This window comes from Papilio xuthus, unplaced genomic scaffold (assembly GCF_000836235.2).
Source record: "Papilio xuthus unplaced genomic scaffold, Pxut_1.1 DF827680.1, whole genome shotgun sequence".
Classification (NCBI taxonomy): Eukaryota; Metazoa; Arthropoda; class Insecta; order Lepidoptera; family Papilionidae; genus Papilio; species Papilio xuthus.
In genome coordinates this window covers 5,768,494-5,793,957 of record NW_013530969.1, presented here as the reverse complement: position 1 = coordinate 5,793,957, position 25,464 = coordinate 5,768,494, and the positions used below count along the sequence as shown (strand labels likewise).

The 25,464-nt window shown below is 33.0% G+C and overlaps 1 protein-coding gene across 1 annotated transcript; it reads right to left on the bottom strand.

The window, feature by feature from the left end:
- Positions 1–1,463: 1,463 nt before the first annotated feature.
- LOC106117000 (probable chitinase 3) lies at positions 1,464–24,832 on the bottom strand. Its single transcript, NM_001312334.1, is given in 6 exon segments — positions 1,464–2,252; positions 2,856–3,070; positions 5,008–5,196; positions 5,299–5,538; positions 15,694–15,740; positions 24,769–24,832. Coding segments are annotated over 5 exon segments (744 nt in total). The 5' UTR covers positions 15,728–15,740; positions 24,769–24,832; the 3' UTR covers positions 1,464–2,186.
- Between the last annotated feature and the right edge of the window lie 632 nt (positions 24,833–25,464).

Below are 25,464 nucleotides of genomic sequence, written 5' to 3'. Positions count from 1 at the left end.
ACGCCTAAGTCCCCTCACTAATCGATCTGACACTTGACTTGGTAACGAAAGTGCGCGATTCGCTCCAAATAATTCCAACTAATACTGTCGAAAAGTTCTATATTTTTTTATTTATATAATGGTTATGTACCTGACTGACATATTTTAACGGTTATTGTCTCGACATGGTCCTATTAATATTGCTTCAAGCTTGAGGCATTTTTGATCCAATTAATGTAATGCTATCATGACCTAAAAAGCCTTATAGTCATACAACTTCCCTCAGAGTTCATATTTTCGATGTCAGCGGTACTTAAAGGTTATTGTTCATCATGGATAGTAATAACGTTCCGGATTAATCAAGTTAAAAGGAATTTGTGCGTTTTACAAGTACCCTACGTGACGCAGTGGGCGGCTCGGAAGTTTGTAATAATTGAATTTGATAGACGTTCCTTTTATTATTAACGCGTAATTAAAATAAGAAATATTAGCAACCTACGTGTTCTTCCAGATTACGAGTTGAGCCATGCTAAATACCTTTTTACTGTTAGGAAGAAACCCAACACTAGTTTACTAAAATGTCGACGTTTGTGTCCCCACACTATTCATTCCGACACTGGACGTTGTAACGAAAGCACGTCATTCTCGCCAAAGGATTCTAATTAATAATGTCTAAAATTACAAACATCCATCCATCCACTCATGCAAATATACAAACATTCACATTTATAATATTAGTAAGATTTATTTCCCTCATCACTATTTAACATCGTTGAATGAAGTTGTTTTTTAAAGTTAATCAAAAGAATTTAAAATGAAACCATCGGAATGAAATTTCGATGAAAAAAAGATGAAAGTGGTATTATAGATTGAAACAATGAAAAAAGCAATTATTTTATAAAATTAAGCAAATACCACAATCCAATCAGGGCCAATGGCCGAACGCGAGATAGATTGCTAACACTGATCCCATTTAAATGGATTTGCCTTGATCTTCCCATTTGTTTTTTAGTTTACAAACATTTTATTACTTTCTGTGTTTTTGTCTTAGTAAATTTAATAGCCTTGCTATTGCTTTTTTTATCACATGGTAGTTACTAAAACTGCTTAAAATCTTTGAAATGTTTTAGCGACATCTAGATTTTAATCTTACTAATATTATTATATAAATGCTACTGTTTGGATGGATGGATGTTTGTTTGAAGGTATCTCCAGAACGTCTGAATGGATCTCGCTGAAATTCGGCATAGATGTAGAACCTGTAACCTGAACCATAATCTGTAAGAGCACATATGCTAATTAAGTTTTCTTTTAATTCAAGCGGACGGAGTCACGGGTGACAACTAGTAGTTACAAAGACTTAACAGTCTTTGAAATATTTTTAACGTGCAGATTTTTATTTCATATAATATTGTACTTAATAATAAAATAAAAGGCCGTGTATACCTTAAAAACAACTTTATTAACTTAAAATTAAAAAAATACAAACTTAAATTATAAATCTACAAATTAAACAAAGTTTTTTTTAGATAATGGATGATCTTTGTGATATTCTTGAGTATTTACGAGATATATAATAGAAAAAGTAAATATAGTACATAATTATTTTAATTATATAACTATGACTTAATTAAGAATATAAGTACATCTATTGGAATGTAATTCTATAAGTTACTAAGTTAATACGAGTTACTAAATATGTTAGTTACTATCGCGGTGTATGTTTTTTTATAAAATTAAAACTGACCTTCATTAATTTTTTTATCTACAATATTCATATTTCTTTTTTTTAATTGCCATGATTAAATGTTGATTTGGACTATAACTATGAACGATGTTATTTTAAGCTTTTACATTATTTTTTTTTAAATAAAGCTTACAAAATTTTTCGTCAATAAAATGTACAAAAGTGAATCTACGAGTAAAACGATTCATTTAGCACATAATTAGATTTGGTAAATATCGTTAACAAACGCAATATATTTGTCTCAAAATTGTTTTTTTTTGTAATTAATAAATATTGTTTTTTTTAATATAATTCACAGTAACTATTGCATTATTTATTTTAAATTTTACATAACTGTTATAAATATTTTCAGGTGTCCCATGTACTGAAAAACAATAAGTATGTAAAATTTGGCTTATTTTATTATAAAGTTAAATAAAGACGGACGATATTTTTTATTGAATATGTGAAAAGTTTAAATTTAGTTTCTTGCCCGTTGACGACCGGGCTGACCGTCTGGGTACTCAGGTCGCTTTTGTTGTTGACCCTGTAAAAGGAATAGATAAATTAATAACAAAGACGTTATAACTAGTTTAAAATAACCAGAGAAATAGGATGGTTCCTCTTATTGATAGTTTTTAACACCTTCAATGGCACTACGATTTCAAATACTAACGTAGATATGATGTCATGCTTCCTATACCCACTTATCGTTATTATGTTTCTTTTGCAGATTTACTACAAGAATAGTGAATTTATTAATTATTAAAATTTAACGTTCTAAACAGAGATATGTCGTCGTTCAATTTGAAACCATATACCGTTGTCTTACCGTCGGTTTCTGACATTTAAATCTCTAGAAAAACATACCATCATCTCTGTCTTTCAAAGATTGTCTATGTTTTAAACGGGGATTTTGGTCTCAGAAGCCCACGATTAATGTTACTTTATACTGTCAATATTATCATAAACTTGTGTAATATTATATTATAATGACTACAATCATTGTCAAAAAATAACAACAATTAATTTCATAACAAGAATTACGGCAGTATTCACGGTTAGCTGTGTTTATATTAAAAACTCTCTCCTACTAGTATCTATTTATTCATAGAATTAAATACAAAACCAGCAAAGAAAAATATCTTACCGGTCTGGAGTTCTCTTCTTCTTCCTGGGGTGACAGGGTAGTGGTAGGAATCTCACACTCGTCAGTCGGTGGTACCACACACCTCAGTGATCGCCTGTCAAACACCAACATGGCTGGACAACGCTGCAAGCGCGGGTATCCTCCCTGGCATTGCCAGTAGCGGTTGCAGGATTTACCCAGAGGTACATTACCATTGGGATCTTCGTTGCAGAGAGCTGGAATAGAAATGATACATCATCATCATCAGCTCACTATACCTGAGGGGTATGGAGCCTACCCTAAGTTAGGGTGACTAGGTCATAGTCAACTATGCTGGTCAAGTGCGGGTTGATTTCACACATATCTTTGCATTTCTTCGCAGGTTGAATCATGTCATGTATATATCATCATAATGAGCATGTATTCTTTTGATTTATTTTAATTTTTGAGCTGAAACCAGTTGTCATTGAGTGGTAAGATTAAGCGCTGCAGTGGAAATAATGTTGGGGGAATTGGCTTTAGATGATGAAGTCACGACTACACAAAATACATGCTAAAGTAGAAGTATGTATATTTACATATGCTCCAATTATTGCCAGATGCATGATCCTTAACTATTCAAGTTTAATTCGTAACTGACACAATCTTACTAATATTATAATATCTTTATCTTATATATAAAATTCTCGTGTCACAATTTTCGTTACCATACTCCTCCGAAACGACTTTACCGATTCTCATGAAATTTTGTAAGCATATTGAGTAGGTCTGAGAATCGGCCAACATCTATTTTTGATACCGCGCGGACAGAGTCGCGGGCGACAGCTAGTAACTCATAAGATTTCAACTAAAATACAACGAAAACGAATCTACTCTTAACAAAATTAAAAAGATAAAAAACAAAATATTACGTGACTCGATTTTTTTTCTAATCAAAATCGATCAATGTAACCAAATAAAATCTTGACAATGACCCAACAATCGGATTGTAATGCATCGGATCAGAAACCGATATCTCGATATACGTGAGTCGTGATTCGATTAATGTTGTGAAGCGTGAACAGTTTGCTTTATCTAAAGGTTAAACATTTGCACAAGGCAATGGAGCGATAGAATTATTTGTTTTGGTGTAAATTATAGGTAGCGATATAAATTATAGGATAAGGAACCTCTACTATCAATTACGCTCCTGTTTATTAGTAAATCGATAGATTTAAAGGCTCATTAAAGTAATATATTATTTACAATTATTTTTTTTACATTCATGAAATCATTGAAAAGTTGATATCGATTAAAATAAACCTATTACTGCATTCATTCATCATCAGATCACTATACGTCCGCACTGAGGGGCTCGAACCCTAAGTTAGGGATGACTAGGCCATAGCCACGCTGGTCGAGTGCATGTTGGTTGACTTCACACATAACTTTAAATCTCTTCTCGGATAAGGTTGAATCACGACCTACAGATTGCAAGTTAAGTGCTTAACCAGTGAGCCACTCACGCTCTATTGTGCTGCAATTCAAGATTTTATTTTTGATTATTTTCTACTTTGAATGGTTAATTTGGCAGCTAATAAATATAAGCATTAAGCGTTATATTATTAATTATAATTAATAAGGAAACACAAGAACAATGGAGTCGTGACATTTGCGTGTAGTGCGGTCATTATAATTGATGTTATTTCGAACTATAAAAAACAATCGACCATCGACAGAACTTAATCGTTTACGTAACTACATTTATTCTTAATAATACAGCAGCGGTGATATACTATTATACGCTTTATTTCTTAAAATAATTACAGTGAAAGTCGTATGATTGATGAGTGAAACGCTAACGCTCGCGTTAACGTTTCACGGATTACGAAAATTACTGAAAGAGCGGCACAAAGATGGCTGATTTTACTTTAATTACTGTAATGGTACAGTTCATTCATTTACGCATTCATCCATTATAAATTAAAAACTGTTTGTAGATAATTTTAAACATGAATTCATTCCATTATTTTTCTAATGCTTTACTGGAGGTTGACCCTCGTTCCAGTCAAAAGCCTAATTCGTTAACAGTTTTGATGGCGCGTACAACACAATTTTAAATATTCGCACATCCTTGCTTTGTTCCAATCGAAATGGCAACCTCTTGCCGCCATAAAGTTTGATTAATACTTACGATGTTTCTGGCATCCGTCGACGTTTTCCGGCCAGTCACAAGAGTGTGCGTTCTCATTGTACAGCAGACCACCGATGCACAGTTGTTCTGTAGCTGTGCCGTTCCAGCAGGTCCAGTAACGCGTGCACGACGTCTCGTGCCCGAAGATTCCGTACAGCCAATCGCAGTGCTCCGTACCAATGGGGGGATCTAAAACAGATCACAACGAGTCTCAAGCATACATACTGGAAGTAACAACACATGGAGACTCACAACCATGGAAGAATTACCAGAAAAACTAAAGTTACTTACTTATTTGCACTTTCGGATATTCACAATAGTTCGATCTCCAAGGATAGTCGCACCCCTCGGTAACTCCTCTGTGTTTCCCAGCAAAGACCAATCCATTAGGACAATCATATTGTACTGCTTGACCATTCTCACACTCCCAATATTTGTCACAGTATTTGTCGTCTGCTACCACTCGGGATTTTGCCTTGCATGGGTCATCTGTTTGTGCACACGATACCACTGCTAGACTTGCCAGAATAGCTGTGAAGAAGAATAAATTCTTAAATTGGTATAGACATAAAAAAAAATGCATAAAAATTATCACTCCTGTGATTTTTGTAGAGAGAGAGAGAGGAGAGAGAGTTTTGTGTCTCTATTAAGAGGTTTTATGTCCGAAAATAAGTTTTTAAATTGTGCAACTTGTGTCTCTAGACTATTCTGTAAAATGAAAACTGTGTAGTTATGTAAGAGAAATTCCCTTCACAGCTCTATATAAATATAAAAAAATAATAGTTTTAAATTTTATAAATCATCACCAGCTCTTTATTCATTCCCACTGAGGGCTTCGGAGCCTTCCCTAAGTGTAGTGACTAGGCCACAGTCAACAACGTGGACCCATTACGGGTTGACTTCACACATATCTTTGAATTATGCAGATATATGCAGGTTACATCACCATGTTTTCCTACACAGTAAGAACATCATAGTATTATTATAAATACGAAAGCTTAGTTGGATGGATGTTTGTTTTAAGATGTCTCCGGAACAGCTCCATGGATCTTCATGAAATTTGGTACAGATGTAGAACATAGTCTGGAAGAACACATAGAGCTCCTCATTAACTTTTTTTTAATTCCACGCGGATGGAGTCGTCGGTGATAGCTAATATGTTATTAATATATTCTATATATCGTAATCTTTATTTAGATTGTACATAATTCGACCTCCAAGACGTTCTCGAGTTGTTAATTATACGTTATCAAATTACGCACGTCCTGAGAGGTCAGTACTAGAGATGATACGCAATACATAGCATAAGATAATCTCATAGTATTGTAATTATAACGTAACACAATTATAATGTTACCTCAAAATATTGCAAGTCAATTCTCACATAAATTATGTCTAATACCAAAAAGTATTACATCAAACTGATAAGAAAATATATATTTATTTATACGAACTATCTTTATATATATAATTCTTCTGTGAGTGTGTATGTCACTGAAGTTCTCTGAAACGACTGGACCGATTTTGATGAAATTTTTTGTGTGTGTTCAAGGGGATCTGCGAATGGTTTAGATTCACAATTTTCATCAAATATTAACTTCATATTAATTTATTCAAATTAAAGACGTGTAGACAGGACAACGTCTGTCGGGTCTGCTAGTACTATATAATATGCTAATATTTTACTTCTTACTAATGACATAAATACGATAGTTATGCGAAAGTTTAGATGGATAGAGGTTAGTTCGAAGGTATCTCCCGAACGACTCAACGGATCTTGATATAATTTGGCACAGATGTAGAACATTGTCCGGAAGAATACATAGGCTACTTATTAAGTTTTATTAAAGTCATATAAAGTAACAGTGTCATCATCAGCTCACTATACGTCCCCACCGAGGGGCTCGGAGCCTACCCTAAGTTAAGGGTGATTAGGCCATAGTCAACCACGCTGGCCAAGTGCGGGTTGGTTGAGTAACAGTACTCAGTTTTTCCTTCTCTAAATTTATATTAAGATTGAAATATATCCTCAAATTCATATAAATTTAGTTCCATGATAGATGTTCTTAGTCGACAGTTCTTGAAGTAACTATATGAACATAACTTCGTAGTTTTGCAGCAGCGAAAGTTCAATTTAATGAGTTCTCTTCATCGTACATATTGAGTAGTAACTGGTCATAACCGTTTGCATTTCCCGTGTGACTAGCTTCCGTTCCGAGAATAACTCTGAGAATTTAATGTCGTAATGATATCTTAGTTAGCATAGATTTAATATCAAGGGTTAATACAAATCTCACATATATCAAGTACTAGCTGTCGCCCGCGTCTCCGTCCGCGTGGATATATAAAAAACTTAATTAGTGTAGTAGTGTAATAATATTTAAAGTTAAATAAAAAGCAGCTCTTCGAGGCATAAATTCGAAAAAAAAATGAATAAATAGTATACAATGTCCGTCTCCTGGCTCTAAGCTACCTCTTCATCAATTTTCAGCCATATCGGTAAAGCCGTTCTTGAGCTATAAATAGTGTAACTAGCACGCCTTTCTTTTATATGTATAAGATGTGTAATAAATTTACGTTGAAAATCACTCGCAATCTTTAAAATTTAAGACGAAATACGTTATAACCTAAAAATGCATTAAATAATATTGACATTTTAATAAAATCGACTAAATAAAAAAGCAATATTTATTTGAAATTTTTTAATATTGTTAAAGGGCTTTTAAATAAACCAATGTAGATAGTCACCTCTTCTTACAATTTGTATTTGGAGATATCTATCAAATTGTTATACGGAACGCTTAGCATTTTGTGTATTACATTTCCATCACTATGATAGTTTTTTTCCGAATCGCAGTGTGTCTACGTGTATTTACTTAATGCTTGACAATTCTTTAAGTAATGATTTTATAGGTTTTTATGAGTGTAATATGCCTTCAAGATAGATTAGATCTTTGTCTTTGACGTTATCATACCGTTTTGCACAGATTACAAGACAAGAGACTGTTTTTTTAAATTAAATGTATTTATTCAATAAAGATTTTTGTCAAATGCCGAGTAATTTCTTCTTATCTTAACAACTTTTATAAAAAGATATACATAAAGATAATAATTATTATCTTGTTTGTTTACAAAAGTGTGAACTATCATTATATTTAATAAAAAAGCCTAGAACTAACGAATTACGCTTCGAACTGTTCTAAGTAGGTTTAGCACATTCAAGGATTATTTTTGTTCCAAACATTAAAGCTTTTGCTTTGTTTACTTGAAGATTTCAACGACGTTCGAGACGTTAAGTCTTTGAATTTGTTTGTTGTAGACAAAGTTAACTATTTGTAAGATCTAAGTTACCTAACTCTAGTTAAAAGCGTACAAACATGACGGAATATTTGTGAAAAGATGATCGTGTATTACGTATAAAGGAGGCAAATATATTCTTATGTCACGAGTACGGCAAGTGAAAGCGCTTCCGAGTTGCATAACAACTTGTTTGACTTCTGACATTGAGTGTCCTGTATTTTACTTGACGTAAGCCTTAATGACATTAAATATACGTGTGCTATCAAAAAAAGTTAAACATTTATAATTGTTTTTGTGAAATTGTTAGAAGTAAGATATTTTGTAGGTATATATCAGTATAAACAAATATCTGACAAAATAAGTGTGCCGGTATTATCGTTTTTAGTTATGTCAGAAAAAAAATAACAACTCCAGTACAAAGAGGATCTTGTGACTTTTGACATTGACAGGAGGGCGTTAGTGTGCTATTGACATATTATAATTTAGTTTGACTTATACCCACTGTTATTTAATGTAAGGCGTATGCGGCTTAATACATTTTATTATTTATTTATTTTTAAAACTATTGCCCGCGATCTCCGCGTTTTGGAGTTAGTTGTATAGGTATTAGGAGTATAGGTGAGTTGTTAACACATCCATCTAAACCAGTCTTTTCCAAAGTGGACGATAACGCCCCCTTGTGGGCGCTGCAGGTATCAAGTTGCGGGTTATAGTAAAAGTTTCGTTTAGAATTCTCCGTTAACATACATATATAGGTCACAATAATGAATTACTTTAATTTGGAATATATTGGTTTTTAAATGTAAAATATGGGGACGCTAAAAAATATTTATTCTCAAAGTGGGCAGTAGACAAAATATGTTTGGGAACCACTGATCTAAACTTTCCCGTTTATAATATTAGTAAGAATTAAAATTCATAATCGGCGCAACTGATAAAGTATCTTACTCTAACTATCCTATATTAAAAAAAAACACTATTTTTGCTGTAATATAACACCATTATTACTTATAATAGTAATGTACGTTTTGACCTTTTATTCACAAACTTTGTAGACTTCATATGAAAAATATTCTTCTAATAAAAATACTTTCTTTGCGTCTTTGCCAAATCTTATAACATACTAGCGATCGCCCGCGACTTAGTCATCGCGGAATTAAATTATCTAAGTTACTCTCACAAACATCACCTTCCAGTTCAAGTTCAGTCAAAATTGGTCCAAAGCGTTTGGAGATTACCCGAAACAAAAGCCTTGTTGACAGACCGTCAATATATATATATATATATTGACGGTATGTATATATATATATATATATATATATATATATAAAGGTCGTGTTAGTTATACTATTTATAACTCAAGAACGGCTTTACCGATATGGCTGAAAATTGGTGAGGAGGTAGGTTTTTTTCGAACTAATGCCTTGAAGAGCTGCTTTTTTTTAACTTACTAATATTATAAATGCGAATGTTTAGATGGATGTGATGCGGATGGATGGATGGGTGGGCTACACTAATTAAGTTTTTTATATATCCACGCGGACGGGGTCACGGGCGACAGCTAGTATTTTATAAATTAGATTTTTGTTTTAAGTAACTCATATACATCTTGTTTGGGTTTTTTTTTATATTACATACAGACACTCAAATTTTATTTATCGTAAATATTAAATATCACATTTATTAGAAGTAGACTATACATGAATTATTTATAAGTTTCACAATACATTACGAAACCGCTACTTAAATAAGATTTAGATAAGAGATTTTAGCAAATATCTCTTGGAAGTTACCCAAAAAGAAAAAGAAATTATTGTTCATTTTCCTTACAAATTTAAAATATAAAATATAACACATAAGTTATAATATTTGTGTTACGAATTTTTTACAAATTTTAAACTAGAAATTGGCAAAAAAATATCATATAGCTAAAACAACGAAGAGACATCTGCCCATTTTAACAAGGTAACGACGACGGAGCCCTCGAGCTTAGTTACTTTTAAAAGAGATTTAGGATAAGTGCCATCTGCGTTCGGCCACCTCAAGCCCGGTGGAGCTGTAAATGCCTACTCAAGGCAAACAGTGACTACTCAGTCACAAAAACTTTCTGTCCATAGACATCCCCAACAAAATACAGAGTTGCAGATGCGTTTGTATTATTGGACAGGGGAGAGGAGCAGAATAAGGACATTTTTTTCCCCGCACCAAATCCAATATTCTGATGTTATTTTTTAATACAATGTGGACTTAGTACTTAGTTAAGTTTACACCAAGTAATATACTTACACGTAAATATAACGTCGCAAAGTGAAAGGTAATGTTAGCATTTAGTCGTAAAAAGCAGGGGAAATGAAAGCAATTTCCGCTGTTTTTCCCGCGAAATTCTTCAAGTATCAACATTAACATACTACTACTAGATAAGACAGATAGTAAAATTGAATCTAAGTATGAAAAAATATTGTTTTCCCGCTTAAAATTACTATATTAAAAAAAAATTGTTTTCAAAAAAGTAATTCTCTATTTTAATTATAAGCCTTTCTAATTTATTTAATTGTCGCCTGTGCCTCCGTCCGTGTGGAATTTAAAAAAAACCCAATTTATTAAAAAAAACAAATTTCATCAAGATCCGTAGAACGGTTCCGTAGATATCATCTAACAAACATCCGTCCATCCATCTCAACTTAAGATAAGAAAGATAAATAATAAAATAAAAACAAAAGTCAAATACAAGTAAAAGTTTTTTGGTAAGCCCTACCTAACAGCCTGTAGAAATTGAATAAAAATAACCCTATATTTACCCTTCGAAAAACTTAAAATGGCGGATAAATTGATAGGGCTGGTATGCACTGACATTTCGTGAAAGGTCAGCATCAAAGTGGATAGGGCTAATCGGAACACTTAGGTAAATAAATTGCAAACCATCGGTAATTTGATGGATTATTAAGTGTTCATCGCGAAGATTATCGGAAACTTTGGATGTTTTGACTTCCAGAATTGATTGAAAAGCTTTTTGCCCATCTTATTAAAACACCAATTTGTATATAAAGACATTCAAATATAATGCTAATTAATAGAGCGGACGTTACGCATATTTGAAACATAATGAAGTCGTAGTATAGTTTTTGCGTCAAACTAAACTACCGAAATTGTATCATTCTAGAATTTTTTAAGCGTAGATTGGTCTGTAATGTCCTGTCTATTTGAGAGCGTCGGTGGCTCAGTGGTTTCAGCACTTGACTTGTAATCTGCAGGTCCAGGGTTCGAATCCCGCCATGTACCAATGTGATTTTCGATTTACATATGTACATTGATCCGACGTTCTTACGGTGAAGGAAAACATCGTGATGCAACCTGCACATATCCGAGAAGAAATTCAAAGATATGTGAGAAGTCAACCAACCTGCACTTGGCCAGCGTGGTTGACTATGGCCTAGTCACCCTTAACTTAGGGTAGGCTCCGAGCCCCTCGGTGGGGACATACAGTCAGCTGATGATGATGATGTCCTGTCTATTGATTTATGTTGTAAACTCTGTATGCATAGGTGTTTTTGTTCAACAGAAAACTGGACTGTACTGTATGTTTTTCGCATGTATGTGTCCTTCCTTCAAGTGATGTGTTTGTAATTCGAATGATATTTTTTCCGGGTACAAAGTAAGTTATGGTCCTAGGAATCAACTTATCAAGTTTTTTTGTTGCAGCCTTGCACGGGAACATGGTCCGTATGTCTTAGGTCATATGGTACACATTGTCGTAAATTTCGGAATTGTGATGTATTTTCGTTATTTATAATTAAATTCCAGCTTGATACCTTCACGCGTTTTTGAGAAAAGAGTCTTGACAGACGGACGAACAACAAAGTGATCCTATAAGGGTTCCTTTTTTTCATATGAGGTATGGAACACTAAAGAAAATATTTTTGTCTATTTGTCTCCGCAAGTAAGTCTTGGTTAATAAATAATAATAATAATCTGCGACATCTGGGGCGATTTTGACATGACTTATAATGAAATGTAGTCTATGTATTCGGAAGTTAAATGTGAAAGAAGTTGTAAGCAACATCCAGTTAAAAAAACAACTATCGCCTACTTTTAAAAACAAAAAAACATTTAAAGTTAAAGGAACATTTTGCAGTCCGGTACGATGTTTACTGTTCGAGGATGCGTAACTACCCTTGACATTCCGACTTGTCTTATTGTTTATCGTATGTTTATATGAATTTTAAATTAAAACCTTTGCACATGTTTACGTTAAGTTTTGAGAGAACTATTTAAAAGGTTAAAAATTGCACAATTGAGTTAAGTTCACAGGAAATACCCTGTAGGTTTTACCGTTTATGTCGCAAATTTACGTAAATTTGCGACATAAACGGTTGTATCTTTAGATTTCACAGCACCTAGCGACCGCAGACCTGAACACTTGATATAAATTCCAGCTTGATACCATCACAGACTGACGGACGTACAACAAAGTTATCCTATAAGGGTTCCGTTTTTTTCCTATGAGGTACGGAACCCCAATTACGTTATAAATTATTTTTTAATATTTAAAATGTCCCAAATTCAATATACATACTGCATTTCCTTATTGAATAATTCATAGCAGGTTCATGTCTTAAAATTCTATAAGGAAAGGCCCCAGTAATATTTTATGTCCTACCATATTCGGCTAGGCGGGTGCGGCGCCGGCGTTCATTAAATATTACTCAGTTTTCTATATTATCTTCACGAAAAAAATATTTTAATGATTTTCTTTTAATTGAAAAAATATGTCATTAAATCAATTTGAAATCTTGGATGAATAGATGTATCAAAAACATAAATAATATCCTTAAATCTGTAGGTCCCCTTCAAATCCATCCATCCATCCATCCATCTACACATTTGCATTTATAATATTAGTAAAAAGTAAAATAATATTTAGGTTTTAATTAAATCTAACTTATGTCTGAAAACACGATGAACTTAATATAAATGTTCATTGAATCGAAAATTTCCAAATTGATTTCACGTTCTAATGAACGTTACAATGCGCTAAGGCGCTAACAGTTAATATTTTAATGATCACGGAAATTAGGTTACAAATATCAGAATCAAGACTGTCTTTCTAAATAAAGGCAACAAAATTATTTATATTACAACCTCACTCAGGATGGTTTAATATCGGAGCCTTAATGTGGATTTAGTTATAGAAAACTACATTACCTTGCTTAAGTAGTTCCTTAAAATAAATTGTTTACTATAAATAGGCGAATGATTCACTTTTGCATAAAACTGTTCAGAAGTCAAGGTCTCTTTCAAGTCATGTTTCAATTATCGTTTTAATATTTAAGCCGTATTTTAGGAGACATAAAACTAATTGATTTAAAGATTAATATGTGATTAAAAGGCTATAAAATGTTAGTACGGTCAGAGTTAGTGGCTTTTATCTTGATTGCCTTCTAACCCTTATAATAGGGTTTGAGTAATTCAATATACATAATATACTAGGATATAAATATAAGGTAAATAGGAATAACAAAGGTTGACTTTTGTGATGATATAAAGAGGTAAGCTTTGTTTATTTTTAAGTTTAAAAATTATTAGACCGATTACTATTTTTTAACATCAAAATATTATATTATATTAACTCTGAGTAACCTTCATTTAATGTTATAAAAATGTTTTTAAAATTGTTAAATTTTATAAAAAAAAAGTAATTTTAAAGAGTGACGAAAATTCAATATTATTACCAAAAATATAGTACAAACCACCACAGATTATATTAAAGATTCTAAGCTAACATATAGTCTTCGATGATCAAATATAAACGGACAAGATTTATCTAAGACCAGCTGTCGACCGCAACTCTGTCCGCGCGGGATTAGAAATAGATGTTGGCCGATTATCAGACCTACTCAATATGCTCACAAAATTTCATGAGAATCGGTCAAGCCGTTTCGGAGGATTATGGGAACGAAAATTGTGACACGAGAATTTTATATATAAGATAGAGATAGATGTAGACGATTTTCCTCTACCAAATGCTTAGGGGAGAAAACGCTTTAGTAAATTTTATATCTAACATATTTATGTCGATAGTTACCAAAGGAAATATACTTTTAAGATGTCTCTCCAACTATTAAAGTTTATTGTATGTTAAAGTTACTTTTGCAAACGTTCTCATTTATTACCTACTCATTAAATTTTACGACTGAAATTTCTTGGAAACAAAAATATTATGGAACTTTTGCCGTTGGATTGTAGAGATGGATGATTAAATTATTTAAACTTTCGTGAGACATTATACTAAACTGATATAAAAACGGCTAAACACTCACGTATATTCGTCCGGTGGCGGCACCGACTAGTTTCGAGCCCATCGGGGGCCCTTCATCAGGATGAGTGGTACTGGTATTATTTCGCAGATACGGCCCGTCGCTCACTCACACAGATGGATGATTGTTTGAAAATATCACTGGAACGACTGAACGGATCTTGATGAAATTTTGCACAGATATCGAACATAGTCTGCATGAAGGCATAGACTACTTATTATTTTTTTTTTAATTCCCGAAATAGTTGTGGTTGACTGTTAGTGCATTAATGGACTTGAAAGCTAATCCTTGACTTGTTACCACTAAGTCGCTAGTCTATACGATATAGGCAGAAAGTGCAACTGAGTTCGTCAATTGACATATTCTACTAGGGTTATAGTAGATCTTAATAATATACGAATTTAATTGAATGGGTGGTAACACGCACATGTATTTAAGATAATCAGACATTCACCAGCCTCGCTGCAAGGTCTCACTCCTCCTACTTGCCTATTGTTCAATTTAATGTGTGAAGCTTCAACATTACGAGTATATTGTAATTACACAAACTTTAGTAGTTTTTTTTTCTTAATTCACCCTTAACTTAGGGTAGGCTCCGAGCCCCTCGGTGGGAACGTATAGTGAGCTGATGATGATGATGACACAAATTTTTGTAAACGAACATGCAAGTACGTGCCACGGATTTTTGACCGTTCGAGAAGAAATGATTGAATCAGGCAATAGAAAATAGTTAAAACAAATTTGTTTTAAGTCTTTATCTCAGATACCTGCGGTTAATGGGATATATATCTTGACATTTATCAAAGTAGAGAATTGATATTGCGACTTTCCAACCTGATGTTAAGTGGTGACTAAAAGATGGTACGTACTAGCTATTGTTAGGAAGAAAATGTGACAGTGTGCCGGTATACTGGCGCAATACTAGCCTTACTAAAACGTCGACATTTATGTCCCCCCACTAATCATTCGGACACTTGACTTTGTAACGAAAGCACGTCATTAACGCCAAATGATTCAAAATAATAATATCTAAAAGTATGTTTAAAATAAATTCAAAATGAAGTATACGTACCAACAGAATACGACCACGATCGCCCGACTGCCATTTCGTACTTCGATCTGGAAAAAAAGTTTTTAATACGTATAAATCTTTTAATTATTACTGGCAGTTACATATGTAAAATATTCCACTGTAAACATATTTTTTATGCTTGATATTCATGATTATTTGTCGTATTGATTTATACAGTTTTAAAATAAAACAAAAAATGAATCGTCGTATTTGTACAACGCAATGAAATGACGTAGACAACTTACCGTGGGATTCTGAAACCGAAATTTACAAAAACACATTGTTATCTCTGGTATAATGACATAGATAACAATGTCTTGTCGGAACCTTGCTTAAAGGGACTTCTTTTAATGATATACATATTTCAGTTAATTCATCATCATCATCATCATCAGCTCCATGTACGTCCCCACGTTTTAGTTAATTATTCGTTTATAATATTGTAATTTACTTCATATATTTAATACTCATTTTATTCATATTAGTGATACAATTTTCTTTGTTAAATAATAAAAAAAGGCAGATGACAATATGTTAATACGGAGATTTTGGTCTTAGAAACCAACGGTATTTTTTTATATTATAAGTTGGCAAACGAGCGGCGGCCACCTGAAATCGCTGAAATAGCGAAGTGACCGTTGCCCATAGACATACGCAATTGCATATTCGTTGCCTACCTTTAGTCGACGAAGGAGAGGATGTACAGAAAGAAAATATTTTCCCTTTCCATGCATCCTCTCATCTGTCTTCTGTGTGGTCGTGGTATTTAACCGGGCGAATTCTTGCGAAGATGTTAAAGCGGGCTCTACCACTGTTAAATCGTATAAAAAACCGTTCTTTTGTATGTGTGAGTGAAAATTAACGAAATTATGGTCTTTCAATCTAAAAACGAGTAGAATAAATCTCAAATAACGCTCATTTTTCGTCGGAACGCTCAGTTTCAGTTTCGAACGAGGGGCATTAATCATTGAAGCCATTCACAAAAGACCTGTCAGGTGTACCTACGTTGAATTACGATTCGTGCTATCCAAAATTCCTTTTTTTTCTTTGTACAAAGAGATAACATATGACGGAGTTTATATTTTAAATCGGTTTATTAACAAAGAAAAATAATGGTAACCTCATGATTTGACCTTAATATATAACATATATAGCAGATAATTTGAGAGTAATTAATTAACTATACTAATTCATAACGAGCGTCGGTGACTCAGTGGTTAAACACTTGCAATCTGCAGATCCTAGGTTCGAATCCCGCCATGTACCAATGTGTTTTTTCGATTTCCGATTTACATATGTACATTTATCCGACGTTGTTACGATGAAGGAAAACATCGTGATGCAACCTGCACATATCTGAGAAGAAATTCAAAGATATGTGTGATATCAAGCAACCCGCACTTGGCCAATGTGGTTGACTATGGCGTAGTCACTCCTAACTTTAGGGTAGGTCCGAGCCCCTCGGTAGAGACTATAGTGAGCTGATGATGATGAATACATAACTCAGTATTACATATGCGATAAAATAAAGTAATAAGGTTATTAATATATAAATATTGATATTGGCGGAACATAAAAGAATCATAATTGAATACAAATAAGATTAGAAATATAATAATGTTTTTATCGATATGTTTTACTATATTGAGTGTTTATTCTAATCTTGATATTTGAGTATCAGTAAAAAATATTTATATTTTTATTCTTTCATCAAACTGTCTTTGATCAACTATACTATTGACATGTAAATATACACGTCAATAGTACGGTTATTCAAATGAAATTGCTTTCAGTTCTTATTTGTGGCAACCTCCCGGATATTAACTGGATATGTAAAAATATGTTTATGTCATTTTCAGCAGCGTGGCAGAATATATTTGAAACTTAATAGAACTAACCTAACATTTTTAAGATTATTTAAGTTTTTTTTATATCATAAGGTGGCAAACGAGCGAGCGGCCACCTGAAATCGCTGATATAGCGAAGTGACCGTTGCCCTTAGACATACGCAATTGCATATGCGTTGCCTACCTTTCATCAACGGAGGAGAGGATGCACAGAAAGAAAATATTTTCCATTCCCATGGATCCTCTGATCCGGAAAGTCTACTTCCACTTCCCATCCTTTCCTTATAAAGGGTGGGAAGGTAAATAGGACTTAATTAGGCCTCCGTGACGCAATATATAACCGGACCTATGTAATCTGTAATAAGGAACTTGGAAGAACATTGTTAAAAATTGTCTGATAAAATATCCATTTAGATATACATTTTACTAGAATTAACAAATGAATAATAACAGAAACAAAAAAGTACGTATTATTAGAAGCACTCAAATATCGTAATACTGAATATCAGGAGACTGGTAAATAGCATATTAAAGTACTATTAAGTTGACAGGAAAGCGAAGAAGACATACGTTTTACCCAAGAGGATTACACCATGTCGTAAAGATTTTACTTTACCCTAATGTAACGCCGCTTATTCATTCATTTATTACTGGGTCATTGATTCTTGTGCTTCATGCATCCCAAGTATACGTTATGAAATAACATCGCAACAAAACAAGCTATTACATGTTCCCACCTCTCGTTTTATTTATGACTATTCGCGATGTTAATAGCCTCGGCTTTCTAACGACCGTCGCTCGAACTCACGTCTCGTAATCCTGCCAGCGCCAACGGTAATAAATCATACAGACAATAAATACGATATGCATGTCACTGGACATTGCTTGTAATAAAAAGGTTATTATTTGTTTTTTTTTTATTTACATAAGGTGGCAAATGCACTGTAGTAGCTAAGCGACCGCTACTTATGGATATCAGCAATTGGTGAAGCATTGTTTACTTTTAATCAACGGAGGAGAGGACGCACAAAAATAATATTTCCTATGCGTCCCCTTCTCCGTCAAATCCTTTCAAGTTCCTATCATTTCCTTGTAAGCAAAGGGTGGGATGCGATACAAAAATATCATTTTCTTTGAATATATTATTACTAACTGTCGTCCGTGCGGTATTAAAAAAAACTAAATAAGCAGCCAGTGTTCATCCAGATTAAGTGCTACATTTGTGCCAAATTTAATTAAGATCCGATAAGCCCTTTTGAATATACCTTCTAGCAAACATCCATCTATCTAAACATTCGTATTTGTAACATTACTAAGGATTACACTATCAATATGAATGGAAATATATTGAAGTTAGTTTGTCACTAACAATGTTGTGCATGCGACAGCGAAGCGAATGGCGAGCGAGATTGCATTTTATTGTCATTGTCAGAACCAGTCAGTGCAGCGGCCAGGAATGCGGACTGGATATTCATACGTATGGTAATCATTACGTGCCGTGTTGCTATTTCAGTTGAACGTTTACAAATATAAAATAGCTCGGCTTGTCGCCGATCTGATTTCAAACATTTTTTGCCATATAAAAATTATTTTAAAACTTGAGAAAAGCACACTTTAAGTTTCTGTAGCTATCTTGTACTAGAAATGTAATCCCATGCATTTTTTTCATTAATTTGTGCAATAAAAGCGTGAGAAAGGCTTCATCAGAGTTAACAGGGAAGTTGCTCAAGCGATGCAAAAATGTGTCTCATCAGATCGCATTGAATTCGATTAAAACAATTAAATGTGCAGTCTCATTTGTGTTTCCCACGCTTGAACGCATTGCGTCAGTTCAGATGTTCAATGTCCTCGGAAAAAATGATCGTCTGTCGCAAGAGACGGCAGCGGGGGACGGCAGGGTAGGCGAGGGGGCGGCGGGATTCGCAGCAGTGAAAGCGCTTCGCAATTAGCGACCGTGACGCAACGCATCTCGATGCGGTCTGCCCCCGAATGGCAACTTGTTATCAAATACCAGGCCTATGACAACATGTACCCTTACACACGGATTACATTATTCCAGTCTAGCGATCGAAACAGCGCTGGATTACTACTGAATAAAACACATACTGGTACCCACGTATTGAATTCCTACATGGCATTAAATTTATCTAGTTATATTTAAGCTCTGGATTCTACCGTTGTACTGGAATGATGTAAACTGGGCATTGGAGTAAAACCTAAGTTTTGAAGTAGTAAAAAGTGCTCCAAAAGAATGCCAGGGTCCACAGAGATTACTACCAGGCGACCAGAAATAGTTAGTCTTTATAACTCTCCATGTAATAGGATATTCTGAATTTTATTTTCACCTAATATTCATTACTTACATTGAATGGTTGGGATCCACTCAAGCGATAAACTTTTTGTTACTCGTTTACTTGCTATGTTACCCTAGTACCATGGTATCTGGTTTAAAAGATATTTAATATTAAAAAAATCTTTTATATTTTATTGTTCATGTAAAAAATTACATTACTTTAGTATATACGATATTATTGTCAAATCACCACCATATAATACTAATTTCGTAAACAAATTTACATATTCCAATCGTCTTTGAATTAGCATTTGATAAATTGTGTAGAGCTGAGTACGTTGTAATAGTAATATTAACCTATTTCGTCTTGCTGATGTTACTGTGTAGTCGCAAAGATTTTGTAGGGTACAGGGATGTTTAAATATGACGAAGAAATTCGGCGACATTATTCAATTTTTTATTTTCGCTGTTATTGATTTATTTAATCTTAAATTCAATGTTAAAGACTTGCTTTTAATAGTCATGTAAAAATTAAATAAGATTATTATTTAAAGAATTTTTATTTTACTTAAAATTGTACTCATACTCTATATAATAAAAATGCAAATGTTTAGTTGGATGTTTATTAGAAGGTATCTCCCGAACGTCTGCGTGGATCTGAAATTTGGCATAGTTGTAAAACATAGTCTGGAAGAACACATAAGCTACTAATTAAGTTTTATTTCAATCGCGCGCGGACAGAGTCGTGGGCGAGAGCTAGTGATATTATCGCATGATGATGAACATTGTTACCGTTTCAAACGAGTATCCTGATGAATTATTAATAGTGAAACGGACTGTTCAACTCTATAAAGCCGTAACAAAAATGATTCAGTTTGTAACATCAAAGTACGCGATATACTATTACTAATAGACCTTCGCGAATGTAACAGTTTACGAACGTTATATCATCGAATGATAACTTCGAATTCTAATTCGTCTTCGATGATCTTGACACAGTTTTAATGTCAACCTTTGTGCAATTTAATTGTCTACTACACGTGTGGACTTATAAATAATTCAAAGATCATTTGAGTAGCTTACAGTGGCCAGTGTTGCCTAGCTGAATTATATTATTTTCGTATCATATTATTAAATAATTAAAAATAAAAATACTAATTTATCTAATATGTAATGCCAAAAGAATAAATTCTAGAATTTCAGAATATATTCAATTCTTTCAATATGCGCTTTTTTTTCCGGGCGAATGGAACAAGACCTTAAAGAGTTCGTCGCTCGATTGCCGCCAACGCCGAGTTTTAACGCGGCGTTTAAAAAGCACCCGTGCAAATAAGAGCTAAAGCTTAACTTCGAATTTGTTTTTGTACAGTTGTTTCAGCAAATGCAAACCCAAATGAAGAATAACATTTAAAATTTATTTGTTGTATAACACGATGCGAATCGAATAAAGTATTGACCGCGTACTGACCGAATTATTAGCACATTACTGATACTATTACGTTCGCACACCATTGATGGTTATTTAGGTGATGTCGAGAACGCGATGGGAATTAATGTAGCGATGTGTTAGGCTGTTGAACAGTTATCGTTCTTTTACGTAATGTTAGTATTACGCGTTTGTATTTGGTAATGTTTGACAGATCACGCTTTAAAATTACTTTAAGATCATGTACAGTTTTTTGTTTCGCAAATAGAATTAATAAATATTAATTAAAGAATCATTAGTTATTTAATAATGAGAAATTATTAAATATAAGTGTATATGTAAGTACATAAACGTCTAGATGTTACTTTGGATTAGTACTGCAATGGAACTAATATATATATATTGCTGTTTCATTTTTGTCAGACAGAATGAAAGGAATGGCAATAAAAGTAAAAAAAGAAATGGTTAATAGTTTTAAACCGCTTGCAGTATTTGCTTGAGCGCGAGACACAATGCTTACAAACTCAGTGTATATCTGTAGCCAAAGATAAAAGTTATTTTGTACCAGATATCAGCAACCTTTTTGGATTAAATATAAACTTCTTAATAGCACCGTAGGTTGTCAACCTCTGACCAATACTTATATAAGGCTAAGAAAATAATCGCCTGAAATAGAAGTATTATCGTAATAATTTGTAACCGTATAACTTACAGTTGGTCGTTCATAAATATAAATAGGCGTTTTACTTTTGTCATAAAACTTTGATGAAGGATAAAGGAAGAATATCGGAACACGTTAACGCGTCCCTTGTCGCCTTTGTTGGGATTTATTGCGAAATAAAAACGTATGATTGACTTCTTTCAACGACCAAGATTTATTCGATTATTTTATTTAAGTTGTTTTATTTTTTGTTTTAATAGAGTTTATCAGCTCTGATTATAAGTATCAAAAACCATACAAATACTATTAAATGGCACCGTATGTTGTCAATTTTGCAATGGCAGACCGGATTTAGATCAGGTCAACATAATGTTGCTCGCATTAGATAAACATCTAACAGAAATAAACACAAGATTCGTAATTTAGTTCGAGAATCTTACAGGTTGTACTTTCAAATAACTTAATAAAATAAAGGTTAAATTTATATAATATATTGTAAAAAACGACTGCCTTCTTGACTGACTGATTACCCGACTGCCTGACTGACTCAATCAATCTGACTGATAAATCAACGCCCCGACCAAACTAGTTACTACTGAACCTAGACTTGAAAGTGGCAATAACATTGTTTAGACTAGATTTTAGGTAATTAGATTTTTTATAATATTTATTTTGAAGACTTTAATTAGATCCTGCACACAGACAGGTAATTACATTTGAATCTTTTAAATTAAACAAGAACAAGTAAAGTAACGAAACTCTATAAATTCAGGTGTTAATTAAATTGAAATTAATTTAATCATTAATTTTCCTTAATTTAAGTAACACGAACTGTACGTTAAGCAGCAAATTAATTATCTAACTAATTGAGTAGCGTAATTGAGAAGCAAAAGAATAACGTATTTAAACATATAATGCGAAAATAATGGGCATAATAACATTTCTTACTAATATTATAAATGCCAAGTTTGTGTGGATGGATGTTTCTTGTCACGTAACTTCAGAATGGTTTAACGGATTAGGATGGAATCTAGAATATGACAGCCTAGATTCAAATCCAAGTTATTTAGTAAGCGCGTAAGTTAAGCTAGTTAAGTAATCAGATTAGATGTGGAAGATTAAAGAAAATGTAGATCGTTTGTTTGGAAACTTATGTAAAGAAATAAGTTGATTTTTCGTGGGGAATAAAATCTAATAACAAAGAAATGATTTATCGAAAATAGTTTATCTTTTTTACATTTATATTTACTCTTAAACAAGTTTTCAATACACTTAAGAATTATGTTACATACATGAATTAATAATAATATAGAAAATTAAACGGTATGCCTTTTTTAAGTAGGAATTACTTTCGAATGATTTCTAGAAAGAGGAAGTTACGTTATCATATCACGTACGTATTTTATTTACGTTATTTCAATACTAAAGTACTATTTTGTTATACAATAAATATGCATTTTTAATTAACTAATTACTTCCCAAGAAATCTTTTTAAAAATAATCGAAATACAGATCTATAATACGTTTATTTTATAACAAAATCAAACAGCAATTTAAACTGCATATTTTCAAACTCGCAACTACCTTAAGGGTACTTCCAGTCTACTTATAATCTTGAAATTTTGGCATGAAGCAATATAAAGCATATATAAAGGAATAATTCCGAAAACCGTAAATTTTAGTTACATCACATATTATTTTAATAATTATAAACTTATTACTCTTTTTAACTATAACTCGATTGCTGTGATGAGTGAACTTTAATTTATACTAGCTGTCGCCCGCGACTCGGTCCGCGTGGATATATAAAAACAAATAATTAGTGAAGCCCATCCATCCATCCACATCACATCCACCTAAACATTCGCATTTATAATATTAGTAAGTTAAATAAAAAGCAGCTCTTCAAGGCATAAATTCGAAAGTAAAAAAATGAATAAATAGTATCGTATGTCCGTCTCCAGGCTCTAAGCTACCTCCTCACCAATTTTCAGCCATATCGGTAAAGCCGTTCTTGAGTTAAAAATAGTATAACTAACACGACTTTCTTTTATATATATATATATATATATATAGATATACGTACAGGTTTGTACGGAACCCTTCCTGTGCGAGTCCGACTCGCAATTGGCTAGTTTTTTTTTACTTTATCAACAAATCTAAATAATCACAGATTAATAAAACTAATTATCGCCTTGATCTAGTTTAAACGTAACCTCATATTAATACGAAGGTCTTATATCAAACATTAATATATCTTCTTAATACATTGGTTTATTTCAAATAGCAATTGCCGTTATGGACGACAAAAACAGTTTCTAACTGGACTTTGACATCTTTCCTTAGTAGGCTTTGAAGCTAATACGACTTTCACTGTCTATACACTCGCGTATGTGACATAATATATATTACGAACATTTTATAACATAGTACATTTACATATAGACTAGCTGTCGCCTGCGTCTTTGTCCGAGAGGAATTATAAAAAAATAATTTGTGTTCTATGTGTCCAGACAATGTTCTATATGTATGGTAAATTTCATCGAAATCCGTTCAGCCGTTCTGGAGATACCTTCAAACAAACATCCATCCACCTAAACAAACGTATTTATATTATAAGTAAGACATAAGTTTTATAAAGCTGTTTTTTAACACTAGCTGTTTAAGCTAATAATTTGTTCCTTAATTATTATGAATAGTAATTTTAATCCTATTAATTATTAATAAGAAAATATATTTATTTATGATTTATAACACATAACATAATATTTAAATGTTCAATTTAAAATTTATATATTTATGGTTGGAAATAATAAAAGCTATTTACGATTAAAAAGAAAAAACTTACTTATTAATTTTCTAATAGATACTGGCAACACGCACTGTTGTAGGAAGAAAAAAAGAAAAACGCGTATTATGGTAGTGGTTGTCGCGGTATACGAAGTAAGACTGAAGAATCGTCGCAGGCGCAGGTGAATGTTGGCGTTTACCACTCTGTTCTTACTTCTAGTACAACGACATTCTTAAATTAGCCTCATAGTACATCCAGCTAGTATAGTCAGACAAACTTATTTGACCCGGTGCGCATTTAAACTGTCAAACTTTTGTCAACTTTTTGGTGCAGTGAGAGAAAGTCAGTTTTGTCAGAAAATATGTAAAACCTACCAAGATAATGGTAACGAATTAAAAGTCTTAAGACAGTTATGAAAAGAATTTTATGGCACTTTCTATTGTTAAGGGATACCAATGAGCAACAGTAATTTAGTTTCACCTTAACTAATTTCAAGTTGAGAGAGATTTACTGACAGGCCGACTCTCTGGCCGGATAAATCAATCGCTCTATACATGTCTAAGTGACTCTTCAAATTGTGAGGTGTGTACGCCGGTGTGCATTGAACTCTGCGGTGTATTTGAATGGACTATTATAATTCCCCTCAAGTCCGCGACTCGTCCATTATTTATTCGATGCATAAAACTTTGGTATAGAGGAGACGAAATGCGCCATTGACAGTGTCTAGGTCGAATAGCAGGAAATGTTCCTTTG